This window comes from Bradysia coprophila, unplaced genomic scaffold (assembly GCF_014529535.1).
Source record: "Bradysia coprophila strain Holo2 unplaced genomic scaffold, BU_Bcop_v1 contig_232, whole genome shotgun sequence".
NCBI classification, from domain to species: Eukaryota; Metazoa; Arthropoda; class Insecta; order Diptera; family Sciaridae; genus Bradysia; species Bradysia coprophila.
The window spans coordinates 12994281-13014914 of record NW_023503493.1 but is presented as its reverse complement, the minus strand read 5'-3'; the positions used below and the strand labels follow the sequence as shown (position 1 = coordinate 13014914).

Genomic DNA, 20634 nt, shown 5'->3' with positions numbered 1-20634 from the left:
AAAACCAAACTAGATTACTGGTGTTGAACGACAAACCTTTTGAGGAATTTCAATTTTAGCAGTTACTGTTTCTACTGAAGTTTCGAAAGTGGGTTGTGTTCGAGGCTGTGTTTGTGTGTAATTTTCTTTAATCGGCAGTCATCGGATGTTTTCAATAATTGCAATCGACAAACTTTACAAGCTTGTGTGTGAAGAGCTTTTCAAAAGGGGTGTCAATATTCTCAATTTTCTCGTGTGCGGAAGTTTGTACCTAAAGCGCTCACCCATACACTGAGGAAACTAGGAAATTATGTACTGAGGATGTAAGAAACTGTAATTTATTTTAATGAGAATGTGCATTTTATATGGTTCAGATATCTTATCTAACCTAGGTAAATGCTGTCTGGAAACCTAAAACTTGTTGTAAAATTGTATTACATTTCTAGTACATTTCCTCATTAAATTACTAATGTCATCGCTCTATTTTTCTTGTAAGCCAACTTCACTGCTATTCATGCATTTCATGGATATTTTAAGGGAAAAAAAATTGTGCCACCAGCGTGACGATCGACTATACACTTTTGTGTGCAAACTATACCAATTTCATTTCTCTAGGTTTTTCACTCAGTTCTTTTTCCTTCATGCATACGTAGTTGAACGCACTCAACAGATCTCTTCGGTTGAAGACTAACCGTGCGATCGCATGCCAAAAATTGTGTACAAACTAAACACCCAATCAAAGTATAAACCAGGTATGGTCTGTTCATACAAAGTTTGACATTCTACCATACCTTGTGTTGACGTCCATTGCTAACCACAGCCAACTTCGCAAAGAGGAAAAGTTTTTGAAATATTTTTTGAGATAACACTTAACATATAAAATTGAATTAAACCCTTTTAGTAACCGTAAAATGTTTATATTTGAAGTCAAGGAAAATAAAAGCGTTGAAAAAATGTCTAATATTTGTTGCTGCATTTGCAGGAATTTAAATAATTTTCCGCTTTTGCAAGGTTGGCTATGATTAGTTTGCACGCAAAATCGTCAAAGTAATCCACTGCACTGAGCTGTGCTGTCATCAGTTTCGCAAACCGATGAGATCTATTGTTGCTATCAAATACATTGTAAACGACTTAGTGAAGTTAGTTGCGTTTAGTTTGCACGAACTTCTGTCATCACATTTGATAAATCTAAAAGATTTTGAACAAATAATTAGCATGACAACATATAGAAAATAAACTTCAAAGCCTTCTGACACTCCGTCCTTCCACCCATGTAATAAACACGAACCTAAAGTGCCAAGCTCAATCAATGATTTCAATTGTCAAAAACTAGACTCGATCATTTTATTTTGCTGTTACCTTATTTGCCATTGTTCGGATTTTCGTCCGAACTATTTATTAAAGACGAAGAATTGAAATACTGAGCGACACTATATTTTTCTCGAAATATGTAGTCAAGTGGGCCGACCCACCCAAATAGTGGGATGATTATTTTAGACAAAGTTCTTAGAAGCTAGTGATGGAGAGTCTGAAAATTTAATGCATATTGATCGGCACTGTAACATTTTAAACTCAAAAAGTTTACATTTCTATTCTCACACTCAAACAGAAATTATTACTAAATGGAAGTGTGCTGACAGAATATTAAATACGTTAAAAGTTACCATCGAACTTTGCCATTTTTTTGTTGCAGCCAAAATTTAATTTTCGGAGTTTCGTTCAATATTTAAATTTTTACATCGGTTATTGGACAATTGCAACTTTTTTTCGTAAGATCCCTAGGCGAGGTAACTTTTTTTTCTTCGTATAATTTGATATACAAGATTCAATGATTCTGTTCGTAAAATAAAGTTAATTGGCATGGGCGATGACAAGTATCGAAATAAAAAGCGACATTTGGAACCCTTTTAATATAAAATCTATAACTCGGGAGAAAGTAGTTATATCTGAATCGTTAAAAGTTGAGCTACTTTGAAGTAGTAGCAAGTCAAGTTTTCCTATCGAAACATTTGAACATTCGTCTTTGATCAGAATATTTCCTATTCAGACAATTTTCTTCGTCTTTATACAAATTACGAGTTACAGAAATGGTAAGATGATTATAGCGTCTGGACATTTATGTACTTGGAATAGATTTAATTTCATCTCCAATATGACACAAATTCTATGGTGGTTTTTCGTGCTTTAACATTTTTAATTTCGTATTCAACACATCAAGCAATTTGAAATTTGAATTTGAAATATTATTTTACTTCTGCACCCCCCGGAAACTCGTTACCAATTGAAAGAAACAAAATTTGAGATTAATATTTTTTGCCAAGTGTTGTATTTGCACGTGAAGAAGAAGGTGAGGATGCAACCACACTAATCAAAGTTACAATCTACGACCCATTAGGTAGTATGTTGTACTCGCAAAGATCCTCGTAACTCGAGTTTCGACGCTATTGTTATTGAACGACCACGAGTTTCCGGTGTATGCAACGAGTATAGTTATTTGCATCACTTGGATTGAAACCACGAAATTACAGTATACGTGTGAATTGGAAATGGGACAAATTATGGAAATGGCGTCTTGCCTTCGCCTCTGTTCCGTAAAATTCACACCTTTTAGTACCTTTTAGTACCTTTTCCATCGTTTGTCCCATTGGTAAGTAATGTACTATGAACACCCCGTTCTCTTTCTGTATGACAATTCCTTTAGACCCATGACACCAATGATACCGTATAAATTATGTAAATACATAAGTTCCGACAGTCCCACTGTTTATTGTAGCGAAAAGAAATTATTATGAAAAACTGATGGTCGTGTCAGTCGGTAAATTTGTGGTTTTGAGTAAACTAATTGATGTTATGGACTATTTTCCATATGACCGACTATACCGTGCACTGGTTATAATGCATTTTAATTGTTTAACCACACGAAGAATTCACATTATCCATTTTTTTCGATTAAATTAAATTGGATTAAAAACGCATGCATGAAAATGCGCTAAATGTTTCCCAAATCAATAATATATAAATTCAGAAAACAATTTAATTTTTTTTTATTCGGAGCCGTTTAAATCTCGACAATTGCATTTATATAACAAAATCCGTTTCCAATCTGACATTGTATCACCAGTGGAAGTATTTTAATAATAACCGAATTTTAACGTATCCCACTATTTCATTCGAAAAATGTTTTTATTTTTTTTGTGCAGAACCATCCACAGAAATTATTGGTGCTCCAGATTTATACATTGAAAGCGGTTCAACTATAAATTTAACATGCGTTATATTGAACTCACCGGAACCACCAGCATACATTTTTTGGAATCACAACAATGCGGTGAGTATACATGCACATACTGTACCCAATATATATGGAAATATTCATCAATAAAATGTTCCTCACTGTAACCTGGTTATACACGACATACAATACGTAAATTTAATTTATTTTGATTGGGCAACATCGAATGGGATTAACGATTGAAAACCATTGGATTTTCATTTAACACTTCATATTTTCCACTATTACTCATTTTGTGTTTGATTTGAATATAACCTGATCTCCCGTAAACTCTCGACCATTCTTGACTCACTATATACAACACACATAGCGCATTTTCTAACTCTCATCCATTTCATTCAAAAGGCATTGTAATTTTAATCAATTAAAACGATAAGTGTGTACAGACAATAAAGGTAAGGTAATGTTAAATCCCAGTGTGCTAGCTATTATTATCTGTCGATAAAATGAGGAGGCAAAAGTATTCGATTTGAAGAAGTCGAGACTTCATTTTCAATTGCTTGTTGGGAAAACGTTTTATATGCCAAAGTTTTACGTTTTGTGTATATTTGTTTTGAATAAATTATTGTCGAAGAGTGTAGTATAGTACTAAAATGCTAGAAAGTTTATACTCTCTTTCTCTGCTACACACAATAGCTGAATTAAAAACAAGTGAATCGCAAATAAATTATACGACTGAACGAGTCTTGAATATACTTTCTTGTGTTATTTCTCACGGAAAGACGGAGAGATTGATTTACATTTTCTTCAGCATCTTCGACTACTTCTACTTTGATATTTGAGATAACAGGTAAGATAAAATGCTGGCGACATTTTCTTTGGGTGTGGGGGTGGAAGGATACATTTACACGTCGATTGAGACGCAATTTATACAACAAAAATGGTTTAAGAGTATTTCATTTTAACAATTTTTATGCCATCAACTGGCATGACCTAAACTAATGGAACCAAATGCAAAATTTTCATATATCGTGTCACTTGTTTAAATTAAAAGTTAGTCTCTGGGCTGAAAGTGGATATGTCACCACATATGTACGGTTTGATGGAATTTCCAATTTCAAAGTCAAAGTCCAACATTGTTTTTACAGTGACCTTTGCAGTCTCTAGCAACGAATAAACAGCAAAACAAATAGTAACTTTCTCAACTCAGTGACGAAAACTAAAACTTTCATCGCCTTTTTTGAGAAAATCGTTGTATGTAACTGCAACTCAGTGATAAATGTGTTTTTAGGATGTATATGGTCACACTCGAGCTGCAATGTACACATCTAGTGCCTAAAAAGTATAAATAGCTATTTTGCTACAGGTTGAGAAATTGGGTTGTTTTTGCCACTAGATACTCGCTTCGCTCGTTTGATAGACATCTTGTGTCAAAAACAACCCCATTTCTCAACTTGTTGCATACAACATTTTCTGCAACCAGCTGTTAAAAGTGAACTTTTGAAATGCAATGGTTCAACATTTGGTCTGAGGAGAATTTTTATTTAACGCAAAATACATAGGTCCAAACAATCAATGAAAGTATAAAATGAAAGTATGGTCTATTCATACAAACATATATGAAATCGCTATGTCCTCCGCTCCATACAAAGTATGACATTTGACCATACCTTGTGTTGACGTTCATTGCAAACAATTACGAAAATTAAACTACGCACAGTCAAAGTATACAGACAACTGAAGGCTGTAGGAATTGCAAATCCGCAACACACAAAGAACCCAGGTTGGTGGATTCTCAATTTCGTTGTAGAACCTAAGATTCTGCGCAGTGCTGAAATATACTTTGCCAACATTCATGCTATCATAATTCAGCTTGGCACTAAACGAAATATGATGCTGCACTCATAATCGTCCGAAACTTGGGTTACGTATTTTTTTGTCATCTGCTCAAGATTTGCATTACCTAACGTATTTGTTGCCAAGGTCAGTTCCGTTCCGTTCACATTAACTAATCGTAAAACAAGAAAATGTCATTGAAATGATCGATTTTCGACCCGCTTACATTTTCGCCAATAAATAGGCAACAAAATTGATATGTGGCTTGTTCCACTTTTAATTCCGTCATTCGATTGTTAGAAGGTAAAATTTTAGAAAAAAAAAAAAAAAATTGAATCACAAAAGTATTCCGTAAAAGAATGAAATTATCCGATTGACGCCCTTCTCTGCAAGCTTCACACACCTTTTCACCTCGTTATACAAAAAAGTATTTAACAACAAAATTATTCAAGAAATTTCAACAAGAGAATGAACACAATGCAATGCGTTCTTCTTCTCCGTATTCGTCTTAGAGGGGTTGCAGAACTATTTCATATCCGGATTACTTATAGGTGTTGTTCTTTCACTAATAAAATACAAAAGATGCTTTTTATAGGGATAAACATTTTATGATTTTAAATTCAAAGAAAGGAAATTGAATTAATTTAAATACGAGAAGTAGGAAAAGTTATACAAAGCCCTCAACAGTCGGAAAATCCAATTGTTACCTTTCTCTCACTTTAAGGGAAATTTATCATGACTTTTCTTCAATTAAACTATTTGAATAAGCCAGAGAGAAATGTTTACAAAAAAAAAATCAAAGAAAATTATATTCAACAATAGACCAAACTGCGAACCAGTCCAACATTTTCATTTCAACTATTCGTTTCTGTCGAGCAATGCACGGGTAGTATCTGTGGATAATCGATAAAATTTCCAATCTAAATCCGTCCAATGTTTTTGATTTTTCAGCAGACCAGCACCATTACATAGATAAAAAATAAAAACATTTTTCCACTTCATTCAGATTATAACATACGAATCACCCAGAGGCGGTGTATCGGTGTTAACAAAAAAGGATGAAACCACCACATCGTTTCTGCTGATCAAAAACGCACGACCATCAGACTCTGGACAATATCAATGCAATCCGTCCAATGCAAAAAGCAAGAGTGTGATGGTGCATGTTCTAAATGGTAAATATAGTTAATCTAGTTGCACAAGCGATGTATTTGACGAGGTAAACCTAAAGATTATGCCAGATGATTTCTTGATGCTTTGTAAGGATTAAAGTTCTTGTTCGGAGTATACTATCGGGATCTAGGCTCTGGAAGCCGTTGAAGTTTTTGTAACTGTTAAATCTGTTACAGTGAACGACATCTCAAATGTCTCACTGTCATTTTTTTCAGAGAATATCATTGTGAATTTGCAATGACACAATAAAATTCTCAGAAAAATTTGACAGTGAGACATTTAAGATGTCGTTCACTGTACGTATTTGTTTAAAAAAAATCAAATCTTTCACTTCATTTATTTCAACAAACTTTGTTAGAAACGTCTATTCAGATTTTTTGGCGTCGTTGTCGATAACAGGTGACTAGTCAGACAATGACAGTCCCATCTATCCAGTTTTTACGAAGTTCATAGAAAATTATATGGGAAATATGGCAAAATTTGGTTTACCTCTAGTGTAACTTGTTAAAAAGAACGATGACGAAAGTCATAAAGTAACAACAAAATCGTTCTATTTAACGGATGCACGATCGCTTTTAGAATGACCTTTTATTCAAATTGTCTAAGAGCAGTAAAGAGTAAAATTAAAAAGGTGCTTCGCATTCTGTTTCCAGGGGAGTACCCAGCAGCAATGCAGCGCGCGGCGCGTCCTCATCATCCAATGTCATCAAATCACTACCTATTTGTATGCATTTCAGTACTATTTTCTACATGGTTTTTGGCATTTGCCAACCACTACAAATGCTTGCGCACATAATGGTGCTGGCTTATAGATGGTTGTTGAAAAATGCCCAGCTCTTTTTTATCAGTTCAACGCACATCCAACTAACTAATTATTATTTTAATATTCGACGGAAAAACCATTTGCTGTTTTTCAAACGAACATATAGACTATGTATTAATGCATGTAATGCCAGTAGATGTTTAAATTATAATCGATTGCGATATTTGCTGATATTGTGGCGTGGAAAATTTGCTGTTAGGTAAAATATAATGAAAAATGAAAATATGAAAAGAAATTAATTTTTAGCAGAAAAAAATAAATAAATAAAAAAACTGAAAAAATATTTATAAATGAAGATGTAAAGTATGTAATAAAAAGAGAGCAGCAGCAGAACCCAGAGGATTTAAATTGAGAAAAACGATACAGTGGCTAACGTTTGAAAACCAGCAAGTTATTCCCTTGACTGAAAGTCAGGGTCTTATGAAAGAAAATACCCTTAAATGTCCGTAACGCTAAGTTCACTTTGATATTTTGAAAATGTTCTACATTGGCAAAAAACGTTAAATACAGAAAACGTCCGTACATTTGTGGACTCGATAACTCGAGTAATTCTCTATCGATTTGCAAAATTTTGGTTTTAATCGACGGAGAATGAAAATCATGAGGTTAAGTTCGTAGATGGGCAATATAGGGGTAATGAGATGGGAGTAATTCTCAAGAGAATTTTATTCCTTGTTACCGCGATAACTTCCCTAATTCTTATAAGATTTTCAAAGATTTTGTGTTATTCGACGAAGATTGAAACTCTTGAGGCTGAGTTTGCAGAACATTATCCGTTCGAACAACGAGATGGGAGAAATTCTACACAGACGCTTTCTCTTGTTACCGCGCGATAACTTGATTAATTTTTACCCAATTTTCAAATTTTGTAAACATAACTTGTTATACCACGACATTTTTGCAACGGATTTCCAGAAAAATTTCTTATTTGACGAGTTGTGAAATTCTGGATTTCTGGTCTAACAATTAAGAAGTACTTCCCAAAAGAGTTTTGCTTGCTTGAGAAACCGATAGCTCGAGTAATTCTCAGAGTCTTCAAAAATAAATTTCGACTAGTAGCGTAATTCATGTGGTTAAACTCGAACATTGGAATTTAATTGGACTAGTAATCTGGGATATACGACAATTTTTGCGTGAAATCCGTATTCTCAAAAGAATTTTTTTCGTTCCTAAAATGTTTGAACGAGTGTTATCTTCACCCGAGTTTTATTTTTTCAAGAGGTAGGCAAGAAATACGCCATCTTTTCAGCGCTTTTAGTTGAACGAGTGTGAACTTTGCGGCCAGAGCGAAGCGAGGGCCGTAATTCACACGAGTTTAATTTATTCAAGAGGTAGGAAAAAAATATGTCATTTTAAAAGCGTTTTTAAGTACTCATACTTATTGGATGTAAAACATCGCTCGCTGAACCTTCGATTCACGCAGCTCTTAGGAAAATTAAATAAATTTTGAGTTTTCTAAACGCCCAGTGAAAATAAAAGAGATACTCAATTAATGATGTAGTAAAGAGACCATTCTTGTTTCGCTGTTTCATCTGACTATAATTTTGTGTTTTTCAAAACAACAGCTTTTTTAAAAATGGTAAGACAACTGGGACTGGAATTATTGAAAGTATTGATAGTCAGTCAAGGGAAATGACCCACCCAAGTGGTGGGGCCTAGTTGAAAATTATTAATAAATGTGAATGGACATACATTCCATAAAATATTTTGCAGAGATGGCAAGAAGTACTGGATGATTATCTTGGCCGCGGCTTTTCAAACGTCAAATAAATTCCCTTCCCGTCAGGGTCTGCATTGATCGATTTGTCTTGATGCTTACTTTAGTAGTTAGTCCGCACTACGTGAGAATAGTGTTGACTTAAGCTATACTTTACTAAACTACCGGAAAATGTGATAGAGTTTTCTTCTACTCTATTACGTTTTAGTACATTCTGTCATAAAATGTCTAATGTTTTTATTTGTTTCTTTGCCGTTTATGTCACATAAGACTAGACTTCACTACGTGATATTTACTCTGAAAATGGAAGTTGTATCACATGAAAATAGCAGCCAGAGACTGAAGCACTATTGAAAAATTTACAGCTTCGATATGCCAACCGACTTAACGAATAGATCGACTTTACGCCCTCACATTAATGTCTGATAAAGTTAAGTGTTGACAATTTTGACAGTTCTTTTACAAGTCCCCTGTTCATATAGGAAAATTTGTCGATTTTGACAGTTTAAACTTAACGTAATATTGACGGTACGCTTTCCAAGTACGTTCGAAACGTCGCCCAAGCTACGAAACGTCTTCCACATTAAAAAGTTCGCATACATATAATTAATGAACGAACTATTTAACGAAACTCAAGTAACAGCGCGTTTAGAAGTTATTTTGTTAAGTGAAACTGTCAAAGTTCATAACTGTACCCATGTTGTAGATTTGTGAAAGAACTGTCAAAATTTTCACCAGTCAAATTTACCCACCATTACTGTAAAATATTCGAAATTCAGCTACAGATCATCTTCAAGGCCGTTTAAAATGCCATCGACGTTAAAAAAATCTCATACAAATCAGTAAATGAACGAAACATTTAAATATAAGCGAGGTTACGTGTGAAAGTACCGTATGTTGAAAATGATCTATCCACAGCTACACGAGAGAGACCTATTTAAAATTATTCTTTTGTTCTGTTGTCAAATTTGACAGTGTAACAAAAATAAAATTTCAATTTACATGTTAGAGTAAATTGTCGGCGAGATGGACTATACCTCACAATAAATGTATGGTTTCTATATAGTTTTAACATCTGACAAATCAATAGAACATGAATTTTGACAGTGAACTGAATTTGTGGAGTACGTTTCGTACATCAGGGACTATTCTGAAAAAAGGTTTCTCAAATTTTTTTCAAAGTTTCTTTAAAATTTCTTAAGTTTACCAAAAGTGTCACTAATTTCTTAAATTCAAAGAATTTCCCTAAAATGCTCCCTCCTCAACAGGACTTACTTACTAAGCACGCGTATAGCAATTGTTTTTCGTTAAGTGACAACTGTCAAAGTTCACTATCCATCTCTCTCGTTTTTCCCATTGTATTCGATGTGGGTAGGGTAACCTTGTTAAAAATGTCAAAAATTCGCCACTGAATGTTGACGAATAATTGCTGTACGTGCTCCAAAATAAACAGCAAAATTAATCGATCAATACAAAAACTGTTGTTGACTCGGAGCGAATTTATTTGGTATTCGAAAAGTGGAGACCAAGTTATTTAACTAGTACTTTTTGACAACTCTTCAAAATTGTATTATGGAATGTATGTGGATTTACATATTTTTTAAATACCTGTTAACTGGCCGGTTTTTGAAAGTTAGCCACTGTTCCATTCAAATTTATTTTCTGTTTTCTTTTAATATTAGGCTTTTTACTGTATAAAGATATTATATATAAACTAAATGAATAAATAATAATCAATAAAAAATATATAGAGAGATACATATATATATTATGATTAAAAAAAAGATTATGTGAAATTACCGAGACATTTTTAAAAAACAAACAAGAAGTGGAAAAAAGGAAAATTCTAAATTTTCTTTCTCCATCAAAAAAAAAAACAAAAGCTTTACAAATTTCTTTTTGTTTTCCTTTTCCCAATTTTATACTTTGTTTGTTTGTTCGTTTTCCTATTTTTATTTTATTTTTCATTTCTTCGTTCATATTATTTGTGACCTTTATTTTCAACAATATTTAAGTTTGACAATCACGTAATTGGAAGTTTAATTAAATTGACGGAACTCAAGGTCTTTGCATAAAACAGCATTTTCCCGAAATATATCGTATAACTGTTTCAACCATACGATGTGTTTTTCCATCTATATATGTACCGAATGGTATAAACTAAACTCTGTACATCCGAACAAAATGGTAGAAAATTATTCCAAATTTCAAACAAAATTTAGATATAACCCATACCGAACCATTATATATAACAAACAATCCGTTCATGTTGTGTAGGCACTGGCAAGCAAAGACTAAACATTTGCAAATGAAACAAAAAAAAACTTAATTGATATTTTGGATGTTGTTATGTTGCTTTCGATTCGATTAAAAATTAATTAAAAGCAACGTCATCGCAGTTGGATGAGTGGTATTTTGGTTTGTAGACGTTGAAAGGGCACTCTTTACCCTGAAATGTAAATTGAGTATGAAAATGGCAATGTTGATATGTGAATCAGCTCTGCAGACGTTCATAAATTTTGACGAAACGAGACCGTATTTACGGTTTACATTTCGCTGAAAAATTCCTCTTTGCGAATAATGACGTGATGCATTCAGCAATGACGTCATTCTTTTACATATCCCGTTGCGTTTTAATGTTTGCTTGTGACGGTGACGAAGACAGAAATGTAATCGAAAAATGTAATTTAAAAAAATGGTAAATTGTTCATTCCAAAAATTATTACGTGTGAAAATGCTACTTTTAAAAGTGTTGCGACATATTCCTGATCCATGCTAATGTTTAAAGTTTCAAATTAGAATCAGGCAAAAGTTGAGGTTTCATTCGTCCCGGCTGCGAACGAAAATAAGCGAAACATATTCAACAAATATTATTGACGAATTGCTACATTTTACTTCACTATCATTTCCCAGGTTTTTCGTTTTTATGGAGCAAAGGAAGGAAATTGAATAAGTTAAACAAATCTGTCTTTATATTACGCTTTAACAGGCAGCAAACGCAATCTCCTACTTCTTCTGTTCAAAGTTATCACAACTCACACATCCCCAGTACATAGTGGTGCATAGTACATAATATTGAGATTAAGGAATAACTCCAGTAGAAAAGTGCACTGAAATATGCAACACATCATCACAGAGATTAAAACAGTGGCGGCAACTATTCGCTATTGATTCAACATTATGTCTGCTTTCTGGCACGTACATTTCGTCTATCAACGTTTTATGTGTGTACTATGCACAAAAACATCACAAACCGAACGTATACGTGCCAGCAGACAATGTATAGCTATTATTCAAAGATATTGTTGACTTTAGTGAACCGAACCAACGATACAGAAACATGTCGATGTCTCAGAACCAAGCATCTCTTATGTACCGGTGTCAGCAAATAAAGGTCTTGTTCTTCATTTGTTCGTCACAACACTTGTTCTTTGTTGGATTAAACAGGCTTTGTTGTACATACAGACCTGCATGTTTGCTTATAAAACGCCATGAAAGTTTACTTTCATTTCATTTCGTTTATGATTCGTTAGATATGTACATGTACAGAAGTATGAATGGCAAAAAAAATTTAATTTAATTAAATGAAATATTTTCGTAGTGGGTGGGACCTAGTTATTGTATTCTCAGGAAAATTGCAATATATTTATCCGTCAACTGAAACATTCTTTCATTGCGATAGGCGCTAAAACCACTTACTGTACGCTTTCGATTCATCTTAACATCAAAGCCAAAGCAAAACATTCTTTGGCTTTTCAATCACTAAAAAAATTGAATTTTTATTTCGTGTATTTTTTCCATTACAATAAATAAGCATTTCATGTGCAAAATGTCAACTTTAATCTGAAATAATATTATTACGTTGAAAAGTCAATATTTTAACTGTATAGACGAAAAAGAAACCCAGTCGCTGCCAACGAAAATCTGATATAGATTTTCGATATTTCTGTTATAACCTACAGACGTGTACACATATAACGCCGATCCATGCATATGATTTATTAAATTTCCATTTTTTCCTGTTTTTTTTGTCGTCTTCAAATTTTCCATTTTTTTCATATTGTTTTTCGTTCATTCATTTTTCGTCTTGCTTCGATGAAAAGCAAAACGCCATGACGTACAGCACCCCCCGATATACGAATACAAATTTGTGTTCAGAATAATATTTCAAACAACATCAAACGAACAAATCAAACAGACGGAATATTCAAACTACACACACACGTGTACCATTCAATATCCACACTCTAGCATAACCAGCGACTATTTCGTAAAAGGGTTCCACTGGAGCGTTTCCTCCTCGTATATCTTAACACCTTATTTTCGTACATGACGACAACGAGATTACATACTTGTACGCTACATATTTAGGAGTTGGGGGAGTGGGAGGAGAGGGTTGTGTGAGTGTAAGAGGTTTGAGAATATAATATCATTGCCGTGAACATGAACGGATACGATCGATAATAGTCATTCATTTTCACCAAACAAATAGAATTCCAATCAAACAAATAAATTAGGTTAAACTCATATAAGTACGGTATTACATGACTAATGCGTGTACACATACGTACACGTAATATGGTTACCTATTTATCTTCAGATATATTCAATTAGTCCCGAGGATTCCTTTCTCGTACATCATGTAGATTCCATTCGACACATCAATTTTTATCATTTCCCATACGAAAAGAAAATCGGAGCCTATCCACCAGAAGTTCTGTTTTGAGTAAGTTCTACGATTGGTCAATTTTTCAGCATCGATATAATTCTGCGAAAAATATTTTTTGTTTTTAATCAAGTTCTCGATTCGAGAAGAATTTGTGAAATTATGGCACACCTTAACCTGGCCTTGAGCTGAAAATACACGAGAAATTATAAATTGTTTATCATAGCAATTACTTGACAGAAGAGACAATCTATCGCTCAAAATTACAAAAATGAAAATTCTAGTTCGGCTGCGCCTCGGATTAACAAATTTCACACGAAAACTTTTCATGTTTATCCCGAATTATGTAATTTTACATGCTAATGGTGTCGAAAGTAGTGCTTGAAGCATGAAAGTCCTTCGATGCATGCAGTGTCATGTATATAAAGCTTGCTAGGTACAGCTCGCCAAGGGAAAAAAGAGCAACTTTAAACGGTTTATTCATTACAGACCTATAATATGGTTCCGTTCTATCATATAAGACAGTAAATGTGTCAAACAAATGCTGTGAAAGGTATTTCGAACTGTTTTTCAAGGTTTTAAAAGAGCATGCTCATGGCCATGATATTAAATCTAAATCCAATTGTTGTATTTTTAATGGTCGGAAATGGTCTTCGAAATTGCTGTTGAAACGATACACGTCTGTTGAGTCTACAAAAATTCCAATTTTCTCCGGAATCATAAGAAACAGATAGAAAACAAGTTAAAATAGCGCATTTTAGTATCCATAAATACGTTATTTCCAGCCGTATAATACATAAATTTCCTATTTCAACTTGTTTCATGTTCTTTCACTGCTTCAAAGATAATTGGATTTTTTTACCATTCATTTGTGACTTAAGACTAGAATAGAATGCGCAGACAATTTCATAAGAGGTACCAATTGTCAATTCCTTTTTCTTTGTGCGAAGTACCTTAAATAAAATCTGTTGAGATTAAGGTCAAGGTCAAGAACTGAACATCTAGGGTTGACATCACTAATAAATGCTTCGAAAATGTCCCGGTTACTGACCGATCAACATAAAATCGTAGGTTGTTTAACTGCATATAAAATGGTAATCAAAAAAGGAAGAAAGAGAAGCACACAGAAAAGTACTAACGTTCAACAAAATTTAATAAGATTTGAATAGCAAGAAGGACAGCAAACTGAATATCCGACTCTGTACGACAATTCTGTATGCATAAGAATTTCATTGTTATTACATTTTCAAATTATATCAAAAGTTGAAGCGTCTGTTGGAAAACGTAACATTTTCATATAAAAATTGCGAGAGAATCTTGAAACGAAATTCAATTTTTTTAAATTGAATCACGACCTATGGATGAATCGAATTTTTTCTGCAAAAATACATCGATTTGTTTCGTTTCCCCCCCTGAAAAGTTTAGTAAAGGAACAAACATCCGTTTTTGTTAATTTAATTTTTGTAGACTTCCGTTACATTTTTGTGATATGTGAAAATCGACTGATACCCTAAGGGAAAATATAAAATTGCAAACATACCATTCAACAAAAAAAAAAGTTCTTCAGTTCGATAATTTAGCAAAACATCATCGGATGTAAATGCGAAGAACTAGTAACTATTGATGTAAGCAGATGGAAGTGCACTGTACAGGCGAATTTGATTATATAGAGAGTTAAAATTTTGATCCTTAAATTCCAATTTTACAAATAAGTTCCAAAACCCTCCAATAGATTCCAAAAGTTCCACTAGATTATAAAGATTGTAATTTAATTCCAAAAGTACCATGTGTGTTGCCAACTAATCGTACTAGTGGGACTGAGTACGTAAAAAATGCAATGTTAAACATCGTCGGTTTACAATGTTATTTGTTGGGTACTAAACGGATGAGAAAGTTTGTCATAAACAAACATTTTTAATGATTTCACTAACTAATTATGTAAGCTGAGGATTCCCTCCGAACCACGACCTTCAAATTCCTGCAGTTTCTTCAGCATATTTTCCTTTAAAATTTGTCAATTAGTATCTTAAAACACTAATGTCACAACCGGTATCAATCCCAAAATTACCAACTGAAACTTTGGCAGCCTTTGTTGTGGAAAACGTTGTGCTGACCTTGGGAAAAAATAAGAAATTTCATTTTCTCCGGTTCCAACTATTTTCATTGGTAATCAAATAACTATTTTTGTTTGCGGTTGGGTTTCGAATCCAACCACTGGCAACTGGATGTTTAATTGGATATCACTTGTACCAACTCTGTTCAGCTTTGTAAGTCGGAAACTTTTCTCCATTTGAACAAAATCCACCAATTTCTTAGACTTTGAAGTACAAGATTTGAAACGTACATAGAAAACGTGCACATTGATTGTGGATACAGAAAAAAGATTCGATTCAGATCAATGTTTCTAGGCTATTTTTGTCGGCTCAATGAGACTTTTTCGATAAAATTGACGGAGAGTTGCCGGAAATGCTTGAAATTTCCTGATATGTACACAGTGTGTTGTAAAGTCGCACATACGGTTACCATTCGATAAAGAAATGAAATATTGACTCAATAGGTTTTTTTTGTGAATGGAAAACACTAGTGCGAAAAAATGACTTTACATGACACCTACAACACGGTTTTTCACACTACTTACAAAAAAAGGTTCAACGTTCAACGCATGAAAAACTGAGAATTTCCTTCCAAAAACATTTTTATTCTCTCCCCCCAAACTTTTTGTTTTCATTTACTTTAATTTCCATTTTATTTTGATATGATTCCAAAATTGTGGATCGTGGATTCCACTTGTTTTCGGAATAAATAGTTGTGATATAAATATTGGCAATGACTGGGCAATCCGAGATTATACACCAGTAAATTATCCCTCCAATTGAATCAAATCCCATTGTTGTTAGCACACATACGTGTAATGTACATACGAAGTACAGTACCACTTAGACAATTGAGGCAATTTATCCAAATCCGTGGTAAAAAAGTGTTTTTTTTTATATTGTCAAAGAAAAAGCTGCAATAATAAATGGTAATTTTCGTGTATACGCATCCACACGTAGATAAATGAATTACAATAAAATTTATTTATTGTTTCAAGTTTAAAAAGAAAAAGATGAAAAAAACAAACCCAAACCACAAACAAACACAAAAAAAGAAGATAAATAAAAATTATAAAAATGAATAAAAATTAACAGAAACAAAAGAAACAGCTAAATTGTTGCTAATAAAGAAGACGAGAAAAAAATGAAGAAATTATATAAAGATAAAGATGACTTAAATATATATATATAGAGATAAATATATTGCTCAAAAAAGATATTATATGTTAAATGGGAAAAAGAGAAAGAGAAAGAAAAAAGTTTAATTAACAAAACCAACTTCTGTGTATATAATATATAATATTTCAGCAAAAAGTTTATCTTTCAATGTTATATAGACTAACATTTCACATATATATATACATACATACAAAATACATACAATTCGTTATGACCCGGTCCCGGCTATGTTTTGTGTTCCATTTTAACGATTCAATTCCATTCACAGAATATAAGTATATATCTAAAGCGATAGATAAAAACTTCCAAGTGTTTGTCTTAATAAAAGCAGTTTCTTTAATTTTCCCGTCGTCCAATATAATGTTTGTGTTTATATTTCGTGTCTTTCCGATATATATATACGTATTCCTCCCGCATATATATACACACTTGTACAGACTTACCACTTTCTAAGAAAAGTATCCAGTAAGAGGAAAGGTTGTTGGTTCATAACTTAAACAAGATTAGGGGTATGTGCCTTTAATACGGCCAGGGCTATAATAAAGTAAATAAAGGAACAAAATATCGTTTTTCCATGATAACTCGGGCAGACACACCTGCTGAACGAACTTGGCGTCTCGGTATATGTATATATCTATCTTAAAAAGGCTATCTGCATTATGACACGAATTCCATCTCGCAATTCAAATTAATGAATGATAAAATTTGGTTGGTTCTCTCGTTTAACATTGCTGATTACAATCAATTTAAGTTGAAATTGAGACTATAAAAGCATTTGGCCTGTTTTCCCATTTCCGCCATTCAAAAATATCCGTACCGTTTGTGTGTGCTCGATAGCACACTCAATGTGAATCCGGTGAATGTTCTACGACGAATTTCCTCTTTTTTTTGTGTGTCACGTCAATGCCATAGTAACGTTGATAAAAATGAAAACCTTCGTCTTATTATTTCAACAGAGAAAAAAAAAATTGTGACCGAAATTTCCATTATTGTAATTTGCATTTAAAAAGTGTGTAACGCCGAATGAAAGAGTCAAGGTCAAACGAAAATATTTTACGTTTACGTGACATTGTACCCTTAACACCACCACCACCACCCCGACACAAAAAAAATTGATTAGTCTAGTCGAACGCATTCATTGGAAGAACCAATTCAATTTAGAAATTGGTTTTTATCGAAAGTATTTCCATTGAATCATGCGGAAAGTCGAAATGAAAACATTTCCATAATACAAACATAGAAAAACGAAAAACTCGTAGACGTTGCACTTATTCAACTAATTCTGTTTGTGGAATGTGTGCAAATATGTGCTTGTCTGTAGCATTTATACACAAAAAAGAAGCGCATTGAATGGGTCAATCGAAAGCTTTTCCGATACAATTTCAACGTTTACGAGGAATGTGTTTTCGGTCACGTTTTGTGGCAGAAACGTTTTCCTTTCGCTCACATGTATATGATAATTCATAGGGGGGAATTGAAGTTTCGCTGAAAGATTATTCAGACAAGAGAACCGTATACGAACAACCATTTATATATTGTGAAGCATCGAAAATCCCTCTTTATAACCAATTTAATCTTAAAGATGATTTATCGGTTCGTCTGTCAATAAGAGATTAATGGATCTGATGCGAACTTATTCCATTGAGAAGTAAAAAAAAATAGCGAAGAAGGTTAACGATAACGAAGGGCTGTCGTTCGATTGTCTCAAATAAAAATATGTCGCGTAAGGTGTTTGATTTGTACAACGCTACCCAGAGTACAATTCTAGTACAATTATATACCCATTTTTCCTGAGTGTTTCTCGACTCTAGACCTAGTTCAATTACAACTCAACATTTCATATGTTGTGCAAACAAAATGTACAATCGAACGACGACGCCGGAAAAAGAAACTGCGCCATCATGTCATCTATATAGAGAGCAATCACTTCAAATTCACAGCGAAGAGTAGACGATACAGAAAAGGGATTTTCATGAGTGCAATTTTTGCCATGATAAAAACGAAATAACCGCCTCTAAGATCCACACGAATGACGGTACGGCAACCATCCATTCAGTTCCTTTTATTGGTTTTTTGGTTCAATTTAAAATAGATAAATATAAAGGAAGAGAATATCGAAACTCTTCAGTCCTTTTTTCTTTTTTTAAATTGAACCAAAAATAAATAAAGACACACACACCGAGTAAACATATACGAGAATAGGAAGCCGAGGAAAAAAAACCCTCTATGAACCAGAGGAGCAAAAAAAAAGGTTTTCGGTTAAAGTCATTTATATATATAATAAACTCGGAATTGGTATAAATTTCAATACGGATCTATAGATATATAATACATGTGCTACACGAGATATTGGTTACATTCTGTTGAACTGTTTCAGAGGAGAGAAAAAGGAGGAAAGAAGAAGAAGGAAAAAAAGCTAAAACTTTGAAATAATAAGGTGTTTTCCACTTTACCCATTTTCACATAAGTATACCAATTGCAAAACAAACATTGAAAATAATTTCTGTTTTCGTTTTCCCTTCCTTTTCTGCTCCATTTTTTTTATTTATTTAAATTTTTTCCTTCTCTTATACTTTAACTTTGGAATAAGTTTTGAAAATCAAAGCTTACGATTTATTATTTTCAATGTAAATATTGTTGTGTACATCTATTACAAAAATGAAATAAAAAAGAAAGGAACAAGAAGAACAAGGAGGAGGTGGAGGAGAAGAATCCCGTTCATTGGAATGGAAAAGAATTTAAAACTGAAAAAATAAATGAATATTTTTTATATGTAAATAGAAGGTATTTTATTAAGTGCTTTAAACTATAACCAAAATTGACTTTATTTAATGAAAATTCAGTTGAAAAATTAAAAAGATTTATGAGAGAAAATTTAAAGTTTAATTTAAAAAGAAAGAAAAATAATAAAATAAAAACCAAAGAAAGTGTAAGAAACAAAAACAAGTTATAACTTGTATATAAAAAATAATCATAAAAATATAAGTACTGTTATATAAAAAAATGAACAAAATAAAATAAAAATGAAAATATGTCTGAAGTCTGTTCTTATATTTACATTGGAATGCTGTAAATTTTCGCTCCGCACACACATATCGGGCGTAAAATGGTTCGGAATGGGACATGGAAAAACACAATGACTTAAATTGCGGATGAGTGAATTCGGTATACTTGAAAACGGTGCCAACTTAGCCAACAAAGAACAAATTGGGTAATTGGACAAGGGGCGCTGCAGAAAGTTTTTTTTTGAATTCATCATTGGTAATTTGTAGTTTCAAATGGAATCAGATGGGTAAGTACTTAAACAAATCACGCCACTAGTCTACTGTTAGGCGTTACTTGAGGTGATAGAGTTCGGTTCGTCGAGTAAAAAACTAATTATTATTCTGTTGACATTGGCTTTGTTGCAGCAACATCCTACTATGTGGAAACTCTATCGGTGGAGTTGACATAGGATAGAGGAAAGAGAATTGATGCCGTAATCCCTCTCCAGTGAAGAGTAAACGATAAGTTCCTATGTGTTGCTACATAATTGTGCAAAAATCGTTGTTTTGACTAGTGTGGTTGTATATCTCGCAATCGGCTCAGCATACAAACTCCATACTCTTCACAAAAAAAAAAGATTTTCCGCTCAAGTATGTAATCTACTATTACTTCCCTGCTTGTGGCTGTGAAAATACACTTATCTCCCGCTAGCATTTAATAGTAGATAAAAACACACTCACTAGAGTCTCTCTAGTAAAGAGTCTTTTGAACAAGTAGATTCTAGAATTTCATAAAATATGTCACATGTACAAAGAAGATGCAAGAAGAAGTTGAAAACGTGATAAAAAGAGATGTAAATAGTATTCACGCGTGACATACTTTCTCTCTGAGTGATGTCTTGAGAAAAGTCTTGAAACTATGCCCTGGGTGTGTCATAAAGTTTTACTGGAG

The 20634-nt window shown here is 33.2% G+C and overlaps 1 protein-coding gene and 1 long non-coding RNA gene across 4 annotated transcripts in view; one reads left to right on the top strand and one right to left on the bottom strand.

The window, feature by feature from the left end:
* The window catches only part of LOC119076752 (zwei Ig domain protein zig-8-like), a 135050-nt gene extending 127690 nt beyond the window's left edge, over positions 1-7360 (top strand). For 2 of the 3 annotated variants that reach the window (XM_037183700.1, XM_037183699.1), the window contains 3 exons: positions 3180-3307; positions 6054-6222; positions 6852-7360. In XM_037183700.1, coding sequence (XP_037039595.1) covers positions 3180-3307; positions 6054-6222; positions 6852-7246 — 692 coding nt within the window. In that variant the 3' untranslated portion in view covers positions 7247-7360. The remainder of the gene's footprint in view (positions 1-3179; positions 3308-6053; positions 6223-6851) is intronic. The other variant, XM_037183701.1, reaches the window with a different exon arrangement.
* On the bottom strand, positions 961-20429 carry LOC119076767. Its single transcript, XR_005087693.1, has 3 exons — positions 20420-20429; positions 11963-11969; positions 961-1087 (listed from the first exon to the last, which is right to left on the bottom strand). It is a non-coding gene; the product is annotated as an uncharacterized LOC119076767 (long non-coding RNA).
* Between the last annotated feature and the right edge of the window lie 205 nt (positions 20430-20634).